Raw genomic sequence first — 18,913 nt, 5'->3', positions numbered from 1 at the left:
ATAGATGCTCTGTAACACTGATATGGTGACATTGCATGCAATTGGAATGACTGAGGTGCTGAGCCTAATACAAACTTTACTTTCTCCTGTGCGGAGTGCTGTCACAGATATATTTTATTAGTCTCCGCTTGTGGCCTTAGTAGATCTGAATCAGCACAGAATAGTTGCAGCCCCCCTAGAGGCAGACTTGATTATTGGTGCATGTGTTTTCAAAGGTAACAGCCTCAAGCCAGAGATATATTTTTTTTGGTACAAGCAGCCCATCTTAAACCTAAACACATTTTCTCAGAAGCAAGTCCCTTTGATTTCAGTGGTACTTTCAAGGTATGCTTAGACTCTCAGTCGTTGCATAAAAATGACTTGTCTGATGCATAAGGTATGAATTTGCAACTCTGCTCTTCTGAATCCTTATTCCCACTTTGCTACTACTGTATTTCTTCTTTGAGCCTGTGCTTGCAACCACCAACGTGAACTCTACAGATCTGTTCCACATTTGGGAGACTAGGCTGAATTCATCTTTCCTTCTAACTGCTGAGTGCATCTAAAAATTGATCCATTCGATTTTACCAGATTTGGGTCAACCTTATGGTACACCCTCTGGTTCTTCCTCTTGCCTTTGATGCAGACAAAAGTCACACACACAAAAGGACCTGCAATTGGCTCTTGTAAGAGTCTTATTAATCTTGAGCCATCAGCAGAGATTCAGAGTGCAATAGTGTATATCCTTTCTGGAAAAAATTGTAACATTATGTATTCCTTTCATCTTGCTACCCAGGTCATAAATTCATAGAATTGTTGAGTTGGAAGGGACTCCAAGGGTGATTTAGTCCAGGCTCCTGCAGTGCAGGTCCCCTTTAGGAGTTTTCTGAACAGTGGGTACAATAAACCCAATCTGTTGGGGCTGTTGTAAATTTGTTAGTTTTCAGAAAACATGGTAAACTGTTGGGAACAGAATTTTTAAAGGAGAGCACTATGTATTGTGTTTAACCACAAATTTTGAGTCCATTGTGTTGATTCTCATTTTCCCCCCCCCATACCTAAATTTGGGATAGCAGCTTACAAACAGCCGTCTGTAGCTTGAACCTCTCTAACTCATTTGGGGATGAGAGTCATTCATTTTTGGCTTTATTTTTGAGCATTTTAAGCTGTCACAGCTTGGCAGGTCTAGTGGCTGCAATGTCAAGATTGTGAATTATCCTGCTGGTAATTGTTTTCTGATTCATCAAAGTGATAGATGATGATGAAAGAAAATGGCAAATAATCATAAATGGGGAATTTTCAAGGATGCCCCTGAAAAGTGCAAGTTCTGAATTGAAACACATGTGGGCTTGCTTATTAATGGGTCACCTTTACTGTCTGAGCTTAAAGAAAGAAATGTTCTTAAGCATCCAGAGATGGGGTTGGGAACCCAGATGATTGGAAAACCAGCCTGTGAGCTAACTTGCAGAATTAGTTAACGGCAGACTCCCAGGGAGAGAGTAAGATGGAGGCATGAAAGCAAAACAAAATTTTCAATGCTTCCTGACTTGAATTGGTTTCTTTAATTTATGTTTGCAGGGACATCAGCCCTGTTGGCTTCAGAGCACCAGTGACAGTTGTGTGGTTGAGTATGCAATCCTAAACCCTCTTACTCAGAAGTAAGCCACATTTAAGTCAATGGGACTTTTTCTGAGCAGACATGTATAGTGTTGCTTCTATTAAAATGTTAGGGATAAGTGTGTCATTCTACCTGTGTTTTGTGCTTCATAGCAATCCCATATTGAATGTGATCTGTCAGGCAGATGATATACTGCACAATCTGAGCAAGTTGAGTGCTGGTGTGAATGTTGTTTTTTTGGCAGGCTTGCAAATGCTCTTCCCCAATCTGCTTCCATGTATTTCACAGGCATACTAAGATACATGATCTGATTTATTGAATATGAAGTAATAACACAACCAAATCTTTCTGAATTGTCTTTTGTATTGCATTTGCCTATTGCTGCAAAGTGTGTATCTTGTAAATATTTGAGTGTTTTTGCTTCCCTTTCTGTAAGCAATGGAAATTTCAGAGTGGCAGTGGCTGTTTTCCCATCAAAGTGAGAGCATTGGAGTGGGTCTTTGTATTTACAAACAAACATAGAGGGCAGGATTAGAAGTCATGCTAACAGAAGCCTGCACAGAGACTTCTGCTAGTGCACCAGATCTTTCCCCTCCTTTCCTTTCTATGCAGAGCCTGGTACTGGCTGTGGGGCAGTCTATATCGCAATATGTATCTGCAGCACTTTTTAGTTCTTTGTTTACTTTGCTGCTGGATCTTTGATTGTCTAGCTTGCTCCTGGATTGTTAGCCCGCTCTGCATAAATAGCTGAGCTCTGAAAGTTTTTGGGGTGAGAGCAGAAAGTTCTGCTGAAAGAGGTGGGGTTTAAAGTTAGCTGCAGCGGAGAGCTTCTATCAGGGAGGGGAGGACAACAAAGCCACTTCTGGCCTGCCCAGGAGGTGGGGTTGCGGGCTTCATGCCCACCCCATGTGAGCAGGGCTGGTTTCAGCCCCCGCAAGAGCAGGGGAATCCCGGTCGGGTCTGCCCCCCCGACCAGCCAATCAGCTGGTTGGGGGCGTGGCCTGCCCTATTTAGGGCCGGCGCGGGGGGGCTCGCCTTTGACTTTGCTATGGACTTCGGTCTGTCGCCGCAAGGGGCATGGTAGGAATTTTTCCCAATTGGCAATTTCTGGCCTTTTGGTTTTTCGCCTACCTCGTAGCAACTTGTCACAACTTCTCGGCATTGGCAGTAGGCATTGGTAAGAAGGGGTTAAGAGGATGTGGGGGGGGAGGAACGCCATCACCTCCCACCAGTGAGCGAAGGGTGGTCCGTTAAAGGACTCCGGGGGGCGTGGCCCTGTCCGAAGCCTATGGAGGTGTGGGCCAAAGGCACGCCCCAGAGCGGTGACCCGGGGGAGCTCCTAGTCGATGTGCCTCGGCAGGAGACTCCCCCGATATAGTGTTAACCCTTCCCCGTGTCTCCAGCAAATGGGCTGGAGCCGGATAGTCGTTAGGACCAATGCCTAAGCCAATGCATCTCATTCCTGAATTCAATAAAGTTGTGGCCTAATTCGCCCAATTAACCTTAAATTATGGTGTCGTGTGTCTTTATTTATCCTGGTGGGGGGCGGGAACTCACCACGCAAAGCAGGGAGACAGGTGACTGTCTTCTTGCTGAGGAAAGTAGCAAGAAACATAAAGGTGAAGCTGAAAGAGTTTGCTGGTTTATGTGAGGGCTTATCCTCGACTTCCGGGTTGGCGCCATCGCCGAATGGCGGACTCCCTCCGAGCTCCGGAGGGAGCCTGCTCTGCAGGGGCTGGGTTATACCGCGCCGGCGACGCGGGGACCCTCAAAAACCATGGGCGCTGAAACCCATGGGCATGGTGACTCGGCGGGCACCGTTTGCGCCCCCCCGACCCGCGAAGGAGCCTTTTTAAAGGCTGCGGAGCGGGTGACGGGGGGTGGTGGTGCTGTGAGTCCTCCGCTTCCCCTGCCGAGCGAAGCCGCATGCCATTCGACGGAGAGTGCTGACTTCTTCCATTGAAAATTTGGTCTTTAAAAGAATAACCCGTGAGTAATTGGAACTTGGATTAAAAAAGGGGGAAAATTCTATTTAAATTCGGAGCGAGTGGGGGAGGTGCAAAAAGGAAGTCAGCCTCCCCCCTGTTGTAGAGGAGCTAAAGCAAAGGATTTGACAACTAAGATCGAGTGTAACCTTTTTTTTGATAAAGTTATTAACTTCGCGATGGAAAATTATAAGACTGGGCTGGAGGAGAAAAGTGGAATGTGAATTAAAATGCAACCCCCCCCCGGAAACCCCGGGAGCGATCTGAAAGTGCGCCGGGAGAGGAGAAATAGAGGTTTTGACAGCTGTCAAAGGAGCTGTCAAAGCGGAAGAACAAAAAGAGAACTTTGTTACGAGGACTTTGCTGGTCACATTTGTTACAAATTGGATATAAATTGTTTAAAACAAGGAATAATAAGTTACTTTGACTGTTGGGTGTGATCGGGAAGGAAACTGAGTTACTATAATCCCTCTAGAGGAGCTGTGGGACACTACAAGTATTGCTGGCATCGAATTTGAATAGGACTTTTTATCGCCTGGGAAACTGCAGAAATGGAACACTATTTTGTCTACAGAGGTCTACACACTAAAGGAGACAATAGATTTATCTATTGAAGAATGGAAGGGACTTGACGTAATGTTTTGTTCCTGAATAACAAAGCCTCTGCAGAGGAATTAGAAGTTTTTGGGAATTAGAACATTTGTGCAGGAGAGCAGGGGAAAAAAAAAAAGAGGAGGAGAGAGAACAACAAGAACAATAAGAATAACAAGAACTGGACAAAGTTGGAAGATAGACTCCTTCCAAGATTGGACATGTGAAACCAAAGATGACCAAAAGATGGCAAAGACTAATAAAAAGACGGCAAAGCGGACTGGTGAAGGACTGTGGTTTAGATGTGGGAGCTCCAGGATGACAGTAGACATTGATGGACATTGGGAACGCAACCGGGAAAGGGGGGAGGGAAATTTGGAATCCAAAGGGTGTTAAATTACATTTTATTCTTTTTTTATGTTTCTGTTTATCTTAATCTGTATTGCATATTAAAGACGGGAACTCGTGGAAGGGAACAGGTCGATTTTAGGGGATGGGAAAATATTTTTTTTAAATTGGGCCAATGATAATAATTTTAAAATTTGGGGTAAGAATTTGTTGAATCTATTTGAAAGAATTGGAATACAAGAGGGGGAGGGGAGGGGAAGTCCTGGAAAGATGCCAATGAAAATAAGGTTTTAAATTTGGATGTTTTTCTTTTTCTGTTATATTTGAAAATCTTTAATAAATATTATTAAAAAAAAAAATATGTGAGGGCTTATCCTCATTTCTTATCAGTTAAGAGGGAGGAGGGAGAGAGCAGACAAAGCCAGCACACTATCTGCAAAGTATCTGTAAAGTATTGGTTCAGCTGAGCTATCCCCTGGGAAGCTGTCAAGTTTCAGCCTTTTGTTCACCAGTGTATTGCCTTGTTGAAACACTTATCACAATGTTATTTCAATACTGGTATTTAGCTGCACAGCCCTAGTCTGGAGCCTGTGGGAGAAGGAGACAAGGAATTGTTTCATCTGGTAAACTGAAAGGCTCTGCTAAATTCCTCTCACAATTTCAGAGAAAAGGATAGAGAGCTGCATCACCCAGTGCAGACAGCACTGGTTCTGAACCCAGTAGAGTACATGAGTCTGCTCCATTAATCCTCTTTTCCTAATGTCAAATCTCTATCCTATTTCTTTCTGTTAATAACCTGATTGCTAAAGCAATAGCTCAGACAGAACTAGTACAGCTATTCCTTTTTTTCCACTGCTGCCTGAAGGTATCTTGTTCTCTCAAATAACTCTGTGTTTCTCCTTGCTGTCCCTTGTTCATGGATTCCCTGCCCCCCAGAACAATCTTCTGGTTCTACCTCTCTCTTCTTCCAAATCCTTCCTCCATATAGTTCTTGATTATCTGTCCAGTCATCCTTAAATGTGTGTTACTGCCCTTGCTCAGCTTCAGCTCTTATTGCCCTTGCCCCTCCTATCCATTCTCTTCCATTGTTCAGCTTTAGTTCAGAGGTGGTAGTCACAGAGGTCTATGGACTACAGCTCCCATAATCCTTAACCATTGACCATGCTGGTTGAGACTGATGAGAGGCGGGAGTCCAACAACATCTAGAGGACCACAGGTTAACCACCCCTGTTTTAGAGTGTAGGCTCCTGCCCTGGCTGCTTTCATTTCTACTTATGCGGTAAAGCACCATTTGCATTATTGCTACATTCTCTCATATAAAAGCAATTTCCAACATTTCACTGCATTGTAGCATAATCAGGAATTGAAAAGCAGAGCTATGCAGTTTGGAATTGGTTTAATTCTTAGTGGTTCTCATTGCATTTTATGATGTAGAGTTATAGGGATACATCCAGGAAGATGGTTGAGAAAAGACCAACACCTGTACTGGGGTAGCTGTTTTTATGGGAGGAGACTGTCATGGTAACATCTGCATTAGATATATGGTGAGGTGCACAAAGCCCCCCTCGGCCAGTGCAGTAGGGTGTGTCATTTTAGGAGGTGAAACTTAACTTTCGCAAATTTCTTCAGTGAGGGGTCTTTAAAATATGTTTTTAATGAATTCAATGTTGAATGGTTTCTTTAAATGTAAAGGTTCATCATTGTTCCACCTGATGTGTATGTCTTTAAGGGGCCAGAGCAAGGGCCAGAGCAAAATAACGAGACCCAGCTTTACAGCTGTGAAACATAGCAGGTGCTGCTGAGTTGTATTGATTAAGCTCTGTCAGCAATTGGGTGTAGTATATAAGGAGTAAGGGACGCAGGTGGCGCTGTGGGTTAAAGCCTCAGCGCCTAGGACTTGCCAATCGAAAGGTCGGCGGTTCTAATCCCTGCGGCGGGGTGCGCTCCCGCTGCTCGGTCCCAGCGCCTGCCAACCTAGCAGTTCGAAAGCACCTCCGGGTGCAAGTAGATAAATAGGGACCGCTTACCAGCGGGAAGGTAAACGGCGTTTCCGTGTGCGGCTCTGGCTCGCCAGAGCAGCGATGTCACGCTGGCCACGTGACCCGGAAGTGTCTCCGGACAGCGCTGGCCCCTGGCCTCTTAAGTGAGATGGGCGCACAACCCCAGAGTCTGTCAAGACTGGCCCGTACGGGCAGGGGTACTTTTACCTTTACCTTTATATAAGGAGCAGCACCTAGCTCTCCCATTACCCTGGGGGATGGGTTGGTGGTTGGGTCTGGTTTGTTGTTGATGTATTTAGTGTATAAGGAGTTTTTGTTTTTGTAATTAAAACCTTGTTTAAGTTATTTTTGAGTCCCTTTTTAATGCATGGTCTCCCCAGCAAGCTCTCTGCGCTACTAAACTGCAAAAAGCCAACATTCAATTCTTCTTATTTTTTGATTGAGTAACATTTAGCTTGGTAAATTATGTTTGATTAGAAAGCACATAAACTGCTCTTGGAAAGCCAAAGAACTTTAATTTTGCCTTCCGAAAATGTCAGGAAGTGCTATAAAATTTTTTGTTTCTCTGCATAAAACATATCCTTTTAAGCATACAACATTACCTTGTAATCATAAGACAATGTTAGAAAGTAATCAGACATCAGACACTCCCGTTTATTCCGCATCCAATACACTCCCACCATTGATTTTGGAAGTGGTATACACAAGGTTTGATCTGAACCAGCTTTGATCCGAATTCAGAAAAAGCCCAGGCTGGCCTCCACCGCTGCCAGCAGCGACGCCAGAGGGAAACCGCGGTGTCTGGCGCACCTACCGAGGGAGCCACAGCCTCCCTTCCCACCCAACAACCCCATGGAGCTCCGAGGCTGGAGGGACCTCAGAGCCAGAGCAACAAAAACTTGAAAGCACACAAAGCCCCAGGCCCAGAAGGCTTCACAGCAGAATTCTATAGGAAATTCAAAGAACCCCTGATGACCTACATGACCCGCCTATTCAATGACATCATGAAAGGGGGGCCCATCCCCAAAACCTGGACCCACTCCAAAATAATCACCATCCCAAAACCGCTGAAAGACATCCTCAAAGTAGAATCATATCGCCCAATCTCATTAATAAACCAAGACTACAAGATATTCACAACAATCTTGGCCAACCGCCTAAAAATCTTATGCAAGTTAATAGCCCCAGACCAGACTGGCTTTGTCCCTGGTCACAATATTACTGAACCTGATCAAACACAGCAAGGCAACTAAACTCCCACTGACAATTATGTCCCTAGACATCCTCAAAGCTTTTGATTGCTTAGAATGGAAATACCTATTAGCAGTACTAGCTAGCATGAAATTTGACCCCAACTTCCTACAAATCCTCAAACAAATATACCGTATTTTTCGCACCATAGGGTGCACCGGACCATAGGGCGCACCCAGTTTTTAGGGGGGGAAATTAAGGAAAAAAATCTCCCCCCCCCCAGCCCCAAAGAGCAGTGTACAGGCTGCGCACAACTTCTCCCTGCCGGAGGGGTTGCGTGCGGCTATGGCACAAGCCAAGGCTATGGCACAAGCCTCCTGCCGGGAGAGGCTGCGTGGAGCTAAAGAAGCCATAGCCCTGTGCAGCCTCTCCATGCTGGAGGGGTTGTGCGCGGCTATGTCACAAGCCAAGGCAGCGAGCAGGATGGATCCCGCTCGCTGTTTTGGCTTCCTCTTTAGCCCCATGCAACCTCTCCCTGCCGGGAGAGGCTGCGCAGGGCTAAAGAAGCCATAGCCCTGTTCAGCCTCTCCCTGCCAGAAGGGTTGCACACGGCTATGGCACAAGCCTGCATTTGCTCCATAGGACGCACACACATTTCCCCTCAATTTTTGGAGGGGAAAAACTGTGTCCAATAGAGCGAAAAATACGGTACTCCCAAGCCTCAGCAAAATGCAGAACTAACAATATGTAACACCCTAGCAATCCAAAGAGGCACAAAACAAGGATGCCCACTATCTCCCTTCTTATTTATCCTGGCTCTGGAACCCTTAGCAATCCGAATCCGAGCAGCCTCAGACATCAAGGGAGTGGAAATAAAAGTCAGAACCTATAAATTAGGGCTCTTTGCAGATGACCTAATGGTCACAACACCAGACCCCATAAACACAGCAACCTACCTAAACAGAGAACTCAACACATTTGCAGTGGTGTTGGGCCTACAAGTAAACTTTGCAGAGTCAGAAGCTATGTGCTTCAACACCCCTCCTCCCACCCAAAAAGAACTCACTAATATCACCAATATAAAACTTTTCCACACCAAGTTCAGATACCTAGGGGTACAAATAACCAGAAACCTCAATAAATTATACCTCCACAACTACAAGCCCCTGTGGCGCCAAATAAACAAAGACCTAAAGAGATGGAACAACAAGAATTTCACTCTCTCAGACAAAATAGCCATGATCAAAATGATCACCCTCCCAAAACCTACCTATTCCAAACCCTCCCAATCTGGATTCCCCTAACACAACTCCGCATGGTTACATGGAAAAAATGTTACAGGGGAAAAATATGAGAGAGAGATATTGCACATACTTTTGTAAATCAAGAAAATCTTTAATAACAATACATTTAAAAAAGAAAAGAAAGTAATGACATCATCAGTTAATAAGAAATGTAAACAGGAAGTTTAATCAAGTCTTACTTTGATTCATTCTTGGACATCAGCCGCTAATTTGCTTCTTCACCACTGATGTATCCCTCACACTTTTCTTGTGTATACACCCTGCTTACTGGCTCTGTGACTTGTTTCACACACCTCTGTATAGACTGAACATGGCAGGGCCACTATGGAACTTGCATGGGCTTGTCAGTGGACTTCTATACTTTGGCTGCAGTAAGTTTATATGTCAAAGGAGGTTCATATACCCAGTCAGCTATCAGCTCCAACAGGAACAAAGCACAGGGGTTGATGCAATATGTCTTCCTTGGACGTACAGAAATGCCTCCCAATATGTCATCATCTCCGCCCCTTAAGTCAACAATCTTTTGGACACCAGCTCTCCTCTCTTCACTGTCATCTGAGCACAAGAGTGTCTGGATTATCGTTTCGCTGAATGCATACCATGCTGAGCACTAAGTGGTTGGCAAAACAGCATCCACTACAGCCGCCTTTTGTAGCTGAAACAAGATGCAGCGTGCGCCTTCCACCCAATAGTGTTTTACTGTGATGTTGAACCAGCAGGGGTAGTATACACAAACAATGTATTCCACTCTCAGTCTTAAATTGTTGAGGGTTTTGCCTTTAAGTCTTTTTTGAAACACATATGCAACGAAGCCTGTTTGCTGCTGTTACCACCTTGAATAGTTCACTGGACCAATGTCTAGAAGAGCCAGATCTGTGGGATGTTTTTCTGTCCTTATGGCCTGTGTGATCTGATACTCGTACACTTAATCAGTAGACAGATCCTTAACAACATTGTCACTCAGTGAAATAAGAGGCTCTCCAATTGAGAGTTGGGTGAATGAAGGATCAAATTCAAGTTCTGCAGCAGTGTCTAGCATCTTGCCACTGCTACCTGTCCACTTGCTGTTAGATAAGGTCTTCCCATCAAATGCTGTGATCAAGTGTCACAGGGGTGTGGACACAAACCAACCAGAGCAGCTTACAACCTGGTTTGACCTCTACCCAGTGCATGGTACCACCCACCCAGCCAGTGGTAGCATTTGTAGAATCACCTCCAATGGCCTGCAGGCTCTTATCAATGCCCTTCTTCATGAAATCTACAGTATAATTAGCAATAATGTCAGCTGGTTTCGCCCTATTTGAACCTTTCTCTGGAGTGAAGTGGTAGAGATACCTTCCACCTGGCTCACTGCACACAGAATAATGCTGTTCTGTGATGATGCTGAGGAACTGCTGATCTGAATTGTCTTCTTTCAGCATATCTTTAGTTGTATCTTCGCGGACGTCTAAACAGATGTAGTCAGTTTCATCCTTCTGACACAGATAATCAAATTCCTGATCCAGGGATATTGTTACTTTTTCTTGGTCCCTCTTGACTTTATTGTGATCAATTACAAGTCCTTTGTGTTCTTCAGTGATCAAGCCAGCATCCACAAAGGCAGCAGTGGTGATGGCAGCTGTTGCATGTGGGCCAGCACCCTATCTAATGCTATGCATAGCAACATTATATATTTCAAATGTGTTGTATATACTTTTCTAATTAAAATGTTATTTTTTGAAGTATTAGAAGTGGATGGTATACTTGGTTTTCCTAATGTCAATTAATAACTTTCATCATTTTCATCTTGGGCATCAGCTATTTGTTCTTCATTTTAATCAGCAGAGAAAATAATTTCATTTGATGGTATTGAAGCATCCTGCTTACTTCTCTGCTTATATTCAGCAAGACTTATTCTCTCATCTTCTTGCCACTTGCTTTTTGACTTGTCTCTTATACCCAGGCAGATCTGACAAGCCAGACTAATGTGATCCAATCATTTTTAATGATTTTAATGCAGTTTTTTAAAAGATTCCCATTTGTTTTTTAATATGACAATTTAAAAATTATTGGAAATTCCACAAAAATGTTAAAGGTCATTATTTTCTATGGAGCTATATACCAAGCAAAACTAAATTACATTAATTTAACCAAAATATCATTTAAATTCCCAAGTGATGCTACAACTTTTTAGCACCCCTCATTTTTGGAATTTGAAAGTTGAAAAATTCAACACGCCCTACCAGGGCAGTCCTTTGCGAACCAAACCTAACCAGTATGGCTCTTGACCATCATCATGCAAATATCTCTGCTGGCTGTAAGATAACCCAGAAAGTTATTCCTACCATGATAGCTTTCATGCAGTGGGACCTTGGTTTTTTCTCTACGCATTCTTTTGGTTTCCTGTTTGTGTTGTTATCACTTAGGATGCTGAGCTGATAGCCAGAAAAGCTTTGGAGAACATAGTGCGGGGGTGGGGGTGGGGAGGATTTGCGGTGTTGCTGCATCTCTCAGTTGGCCAAGAGCCCTAATCAGCTTTTCTGGCTGTGCTTTCACTGTTAAAGCTTGTTATGTAGCTCTCTACTACTACTACTTATCAAACCTTTATTAGGCATTATGTTGGTAAAACCATAAAAGGAAAATAACATATAAAAGCCTTGAGATATATATAAAAAGGCAGGAGTTGGCTACATACAAATATAAATATATACATATAGAATCAGTGGTTTTCCTTGTTAACCTGCTCCTTGGAGGACTGCTGCCAAAAACTCGGCTACCCCCGCCGTTACCCTTTGGTCAGCGTCGGATAGGTAGAGTCTCACACATTCAGCTTGCTGGGGTTCCAGACCACCCGAAAGGGGGGACAGCACGCGTTGACGGAGCGTACTGTACAATGGGCAATGAAAGAGGATATGCTCTACAGTGTCCGGGACATTCATAGAACATCTGCAGAATCTCTTGCTTCTGGGAATGTTTTGATATCTTCCCCAGACAAATGCTGAGGGAAAAACATTCAAACGGGCCAGCATAAAAGCCCTACGTTGGGCTGGGATTGTTAATTTAGAGACGTAATTGGCTCTGCAATCTAAGATATTTAAATCGTAGAATCTGGGGGAGCAAATTTTGTTTACAGCTGCCATAATATTTTGTCTCTCGACATCCTTTAGTCTAGTTAGGATATTATGGAGAATATATTGCTCATTAGAATTGTACAGGAGCTCCAGCTCGATGCCTAAAGATTCAATTTTTTTTTTCAAGGTGCTGATACCATCTTGATTTATAAGGGTCTTTGAGCAAATCAGCGAGCAGACTTGATGGAGGGCAGCGAAAATGGCAGCGTAACCAATACTTTATTGAGGTGGACCATGCCCAGTATTCCATTGTGTGTATGCCTATTTCTGCACACATTGTTTCATATTTGATCATAAGAGGGAGTCCAAGAATACGTCTCAAAAAGCTGGAGTGAATCTTTTTTATATCACTGTTATATGCTTGGACCCATAGCGGGATACCATAGAATATCTGGGATTGCACTTTTGCTTGAAATATCTGATTGGCCGCAGGAATAAATTGATTACCTTTCTGATAATAAAAACGGGCAACTGCTGATGAGATGCACTTTGCCTGTTTTATGGCATTTGTGCGATGGGTTGCCCACCCTAAGTTGCTCTGGAATAAGATTCCCAGATATCTATGGATTTTCACTTGTTGGATTTCTTGCCCTCTTATTTTCCATTTCTCTAATTTCCAACCATTCGAGAAGACCAAAATTTTTGTCTTCTCATAATTTATAGAGAGTTTGTTACATTCGCAGTAAAGGATCAGTGAAGATATAAGACGTTTCAGACCCAAGCTCGTTAGTGATAGTAAGACAGCATCGTCTGCGTATAATAAGAGAGGAACTGGTTTCTGATTGAGTTTAGGGGCATGTGATTCTATTTTTTGAAGGTAATCTGGCAAGTCTGATAAAAATAAATTAAATAGAAAGGGGGCAAGAATACACCCTGTAGCTCTCTTGCTATGTATAGGGTGGCAATGAAGGACTTTGCCGGAAGCGCCAGCTCTAATTGCACTTGCACCTGCCCTCCCCTCTGTTTCTCATAACTCTTAGCATTTCTGGCTTTTCAGCAGTTTTTCCCCTCTAGCTGCAGAATGCCCTTTCTGGAACAGGTAGCCATGGTTTGTCCCAGCAGAGGGCACTATGAGCATGCTGTTCAGTGGGTGACTTAGGCTATAAAAGGAGAGCCAAGTGTCCTTGACTTTTCTCTCTCGTTTTCATTTAGTCTTTTTGCCGTTCTTCTGACCTTTGTCTTATTCCTACAGTACACTTCCAAGCTGTTGCTCTGTGAGCATATTACTTGAAAAATGCAGCTCCTTTCCTGTGCCTAATTGAATGTGAAAGCTGGCAACTGCTTCTGATGCTTTGGTTTCCCCCTTCTGTAGTGCTGATTCTAGCACGATCCGCTGTCCCTTTCTCAGTTTTTCCTGCATCAGCAGTGGAGCCAGGTTTAGGCTAATAGGGGTTTGGGATGGCAGGCTGATGTTTTCTGATGTTGCATGAATAACTTTGGGCAAGTTGGAAATGTGTTTTTGTAGCTGCTATTCATTGCTTTGGAACCTGCTGTTAGTCGGTGTTTTCTTGCTTCTTCCTGATTTAATCAGCTATATAAGGTAGTCTTAATTGGGTGAGTGGGGATTTATGAATGTGCCTCTGAATAAGTCTCAGGTCTCCACACCTATGAGACAAGAATGGATTGCCTAGGGTGCTCTACCTCCAAGTAATCAATTAGGAGGGAAAACTGAACCAGGATCAGTCGGACAAATAAATATTTCTGTTTGTTCCAGTGGAAAGGATGCCAAAGAAAAAGCGGAAAACTTCAGATGGGCCTGATTCCCAGAGCCAGGATCAGGGAGAAAAGTCAAGGGAATTGTCAAATGCCATGGTTGTGGATGCATGCATTGTCATATCTGACAGTGATGGAGAGGTGAGTAGTCAAGAACAAACAATGCAATTTCTGACTTGAATTCTATTTGTATACCAGTGCATTTTCTTTCCCCTCCCCCATAAAATTTTATTTTGAAATAAAGTTGGAAATACAGGCAACAAAATGAAAGAACACTACAGAATATTATATCATGATCACTAATTAAGAGGAAACGGAAAAAGGAACTCACTGATTACTGGCCTTGGTATATCAGGCATGGGCTGCTGGGACAATTAGAGTATAACAGCCTGGGGAGAGGGTCACTAACTACTGGATGAGTTTGGATGTCCAAACTACAGTTAGAAAAGAAATATGCATCTGTATTTGATTAGAATGCAGTCAGGTGTTTGATGGGCTTTCACAGGAGATAAGATAAACAAAAACCATGGTGTCAGAACGCCCTGTCCCCCCCCCCAATACAATTGCTTCCTTATTGAGCAACTTCATACATAATCATGGTCCCTCAGATTTAATCAATCTGCTAATTTATTTTTATGGGAGAGTTTATTCTACCTCTCTATCTGGAGTTAGGTAGCTGGACTTTGACACAATAGTCTATTCTGCTTAATGTATTTTTAGGAGAGCTTTGATTTATTTTTCTCTAAGTAATCATATAGTCATACTTGGAAAGAATAGGCATTTGGCATTGGAAATAAACTCTCCACACCCCCAGTTTCCTCTCACTACTGTATTGGCCTGAATATAAGCTGCATCCGCAAATAAGCTGCACCTTTAAAATTAGGTGGCTTGGGGGAGACTTGGAAGACACGGAAGGGATGGGCACCATTGCCCTGTGCTCCCAGGCTGCTCACGGGGTGGGGGGAGCCACACCACTTTGCCGGTGGCGTAAGGTCACAAATATAAGCCACACTTTTAATGATCGGAATTTGGAAAAAAAATGCGCGGCTTATATTTGGGCCAATATGGTATATCCTTTTTTTGGTTTGTATTTTTTTTTATTATCACACACACACACACACACACACACACACACACACGGCTCTTTGCAGTATATTTTAAACACTAAACAAAACACAACACTTTAAACTAAAATAGCTGCATGCTCATAGGGGGAAGAAATCTGTGTCTCATGTAATTTGACAGGACAAATCCTAGTTCGTATAGCTCAAAATTGCCACTTTGAATTTTGTGCAGAAAGTAGCTGAAAGCTGACTTGAAACACCTCTGTCAGGAGGGTGAATGTGTTCTGCATCAGCTGCAGTCACCCAGCAGTCCTCAGTTCTCTGTATACAGTTAATTACAGGAGCCTGCTTTGAATCTAAGAATAGCTTGCTGGAGAAGGCCAGTGGCCCATCTAGTGCAGCATCATATTCTCACAGTCTAACCAGATGCCTGTGGAAGCTTAGGAAGGGATGAACAAAGGCCAGTAGATATAAATAGGTAAAAAAAAGGTTGTGGCCAGAGGTGGAGAAAAGCTTCCCCATATACCCTGTTCTCCAAGTACAACATTTTATATTTATTTATTTAGAATATTTTAGATGCCACCCTTTAAGGAAACTTCCAGGGTGATTTAGAAAAACAGAAGTGCACATGACCCCTAAAAATGTTCCCATGTTATGAGAACTTGCCCTGTAAGCTGCTGAAGGAGGATGGTAGGTGTCTGAGGTGTTGGGGATGACACTCCAAAGTTATTCCAGTTGTGGTATCTATTTAAAATATGCTGTAGTGATGGCTAAGTGTTGTTCAGCTGAACTTTAAGAAGATTAACAAATGACCCTGTTCAGACAGGAGTCTCATTCTGTCCAGTGTGACATAATTATGTTTAATAGAAACCAAATGTTAAGCTTGGGGGCATTCCACAGAATTCCCTAATGACAACCTTTTACTATTAAATAAGTGCTGATAGCAGCATTATTCACACAGCTTACTGATTCTAGAGAAGGTCCAAATCCCTGTAAGCTAAAGCCAAGTCCAGCAAAACAACCACCAGAGGAACTCCTTTGCCATTGTATAGTTGCAGTTTTTACGGTACATCCTCACCCAGTACTTTTAAAATTTCAGGATAGCATTTTACACAATACCAAGGGATCTTGACTTCCCTACTGATTATAGATCTTGTGCCTAGTTCCTTTAGTGGCCAGTATTGATAAGCAGATAGTTATTATGTCTATTATGTCTATTATGTTATTATGTCTATTATGTTATTATGACTAAAAACAAAGCAAAAACCACAAAAACAAAACACAAATACAAAAAATCCCACATAAGCTAAACAGAGGTTGGGGGGGGGGGACCTTTACATCAGATGATATTGAAAGTTACATCTGCATCCTTATTAGAGATCTTCCCTGCTGGGAAAATTCTTTAAAGAAATACATCATACAGCAGTGATTATTCCTTTTTGTTAAACCCCGATCTCGGCAAATATGTGGGTGTGGGTGTGGCTGGAATGTGGTTTGTTTGGTTGTTGTTGTTGTTTTGCTTTTGTTGTTTTTAAGGGATGGCATCCAATTTCGTTGCACTTGTGCAATACAAGTTGCACTTGTGTAATGACAATAAAGAATCTATCTATCTATCTATCTATCTATTTGTGCTGTGTTGCGATCTTCATATTGAAATCTGCAAGGAAAGACAAAACCAATAATGACAAGAGAGTCTACAATGCATGCAAGATCAAGACCTATTGTTGGCCACAATCTTTTATCTCAGTGTGCATATATTTGAAAATAGAGAAACAAAATAACTCTTAAAATGAATCTGTAAAAATAATAGGCACTTTCACTTGACTGTACGTTCAGACCTATAAACAATAAATTCTGGTGGCATAATCTCTCATATTACAGTACAGGATATGCTCAGGGAGGCCATTAAAGAGCCAATTAGGTTCTGTTTAAGTGAAAACAGTTCACAGCCAGTTGAGTAAATGGATTTATTCTGTTTGCTCTGTTTTCAGATCTGAGGCTATAACCCTGCCTTCTCATTTTCTCTCCTGCAAAAAATACCTTTCCTGGGAATTGTGAAAAATGTGTCTGACTCCTGAAACATTTCCTCAGATTTGCCAGGCATGCAATACAAAATTCAAGTCCTGAATTCCATTGTTGCATTAAAGTAAAAGGCATGTAATAGTCTGGATAAACGACAGTTTTAGAGAGGAGTAGATTCTCAATTCTTCTGGCAGCTGCTCACATGTGGTTCCCTATGATACATAGATTTATAAGGAAACCAGAAGTTCATTGGGCTCTTTCTTTGGCAACCTCCTGACAGGTATCTTTAGAACAAGTCTCCCATCCTCCTCTTGAGCCAGGATGCTTTGTAGCAGTTGCAGCTGGAAAGTCTCCAGCAACTCGCTTTTGATGATCTCTGGCAGGCTGAGTCTCCCTGGTGTTTCTCAGTCATGCTTTGTTGTCAAACTCCTCTGTGCTATTTTGCAAACTTCTTCTTGCAGTGGGCTTTGCCATAGCATCTGTTAAGGCTAATCTGAAGCAACTTTTCTGCCCAGTGGCCTGTCTAATCAATACTGATTGCCTCATAGGCTCAAGTTGCTTTTGTCTTCAACTTGTGCTATCTGTGCATATGTGATTAGACCCTTTATCAGCCTTTTACTGATATCGACAAAAAATGGTTTCTTTTCTCAGTAGAGTGTATGTAGATTGTGAAGCGATGTTAAGCTGAATTCACTCTAACATATTCGTTATATATTTATCACACCCTCCTTTAGAGAACTCAAGAGTGCTACCCTGTAAAGTAAATTCGACTGAGAGGGAAAGGAAGTTCTGTTTCACGGGCAGAAGTCTCTGTGTTAATGGGATGATTTTGTTGGATACAACCCTTTATACTGACTTTCTTCTGTAGTTTTACATACCGTATTTTTCGCTCTATAACACGCACCTGACCATAACACGCACATCATTTTTAGAGGAGGAAAACAAGGGAAAAAACATTCTGAATGAAACAGTGGATGTATCATTTTTGTGCTTCATGCTGTGGCCACAGACATGTGATCTGATGGTGAATTTGGGGTGACCCAATGCAAAAATCCTGAGAATCCCTGTGGATCCATGCTTTGTAACCATGTTTTTGCACCATTGCAGCCCCAGGCAACAGTGGGTGCGTGATTTTTTTGGGGGGCAGGCTGTAGCCATGGACATGCTATGTGCTCTGATGGTGAATTTGGGCTGACCCAATGCGAAGATCCTGTGGGTCCATGTTTTGTAACCACGTTTTTGCACCATTGCAGCCCCAGGCAACAGTGGGTGTGTGATTTGGGGGGGGGCAGGCTGTAACCATGGACATGCTATGTGATCTGATGGTGAATTTGGGGTGACTGAATGCAAAGATCCTGAGGATCCATGTAGATCCATGCTTTTTAACCACGTTTTTGCACCACTGCAGCCCCAGGCAACAGTGGGTGTGTGGTTTTTTGGGGGCAGGCTGTAACCATGGACATGCTATGTGATCTGATGGTGAATTTGGGCTGACCCAGTGCAAAGATCCTGAGGATCCATGTAGATCCATGCTTTTTAACCACATTTTTGCACCATTGCAGCCCCAGGCAACAGTGGGTGCGTGATTTTTGGGGGCAGGCTGTAGCCATGGACATGCTATGTGATCTGATGGTGAATTTGGGCTGACCCAATGCAAAGATCCTGAGGATCCATGTGGATCCATGCTTTTTAACCACATTTTAAGTGGGGAGGGAAGGAAAAACACAGAAGGGACAAGGAGCAGGAGAGGGGTGTGCAGAGAAGCAGCTGGCTAAGAATGCAGGAGAGGGGTAGGGAGGAAAGGAAGGCAAAAGTTTTCCCTCACTTACCCACCCAAGCCAGCCAGCTTGCGCGCTCTCTCTCTCTCTCTCTCTCCCTCCTGCATGTTTTCAGCTTTCCCCTCTGCTTGCCTGGAGGGGAGGGGCTTTCCCTGCTCTTTGTTCCGTTTGAGCAAACACAGCAAGGAAACAGAGGTGGGTGGGCAGTAA

The 18,913-nt window shown here is 43.2% G+C and overlaps 1 protein-coding gene across 3 annotated transcripts in view; it reads left to right on the top strand.

Annotated features, from left to right (window-relative positions):
• Positions 1-18,913, top strand: part of UIMC1 (ubiquitin interaction motif containing 1) — a 98,193-nt gene that overhangs the window by 3,729 nt on the left and 75,551 nt on the right. For 2 of the 3 annotated variants that reach the window (XM_079968222.1, XM_079968221.1), the window contains exons 1-2: positions 1,615-1,637; positions 13,841-13,980. In XM_079968222.1, coding sequence (XP_079824348.1) covers position 1,637; positions 13,841-13,980 — 141 coding nt within the window. In that variant the 5' untranslated portion in view covers positions 1,615-1,636. Of the gene's footprint in view, positions 1-1,614; positions 1,638-13,840; positions 13,981-18,913 lie in introns of those variants that run through there. The other variant, XM_079968223.1, reaches the window with a different exon arrangement.

Source organism: Podarcis cretensis, assembly GCF_951804945.1.
Source record: "Podarcis cretensis genome assembly, chromosome: 2".
Taxonomy (NCBI): domain Eukaryota; kingdom Metazoa; phylum Chordata; class Lepidosauria; order Squamata; family Lacertidae; genus Podarcis; species Podarcis cretensis.
The sequence above is the reverse complement of the archived record's forward strand: the minus strand, read 5'-3'. Positions and strand labels throughout refer to the sequence as shown.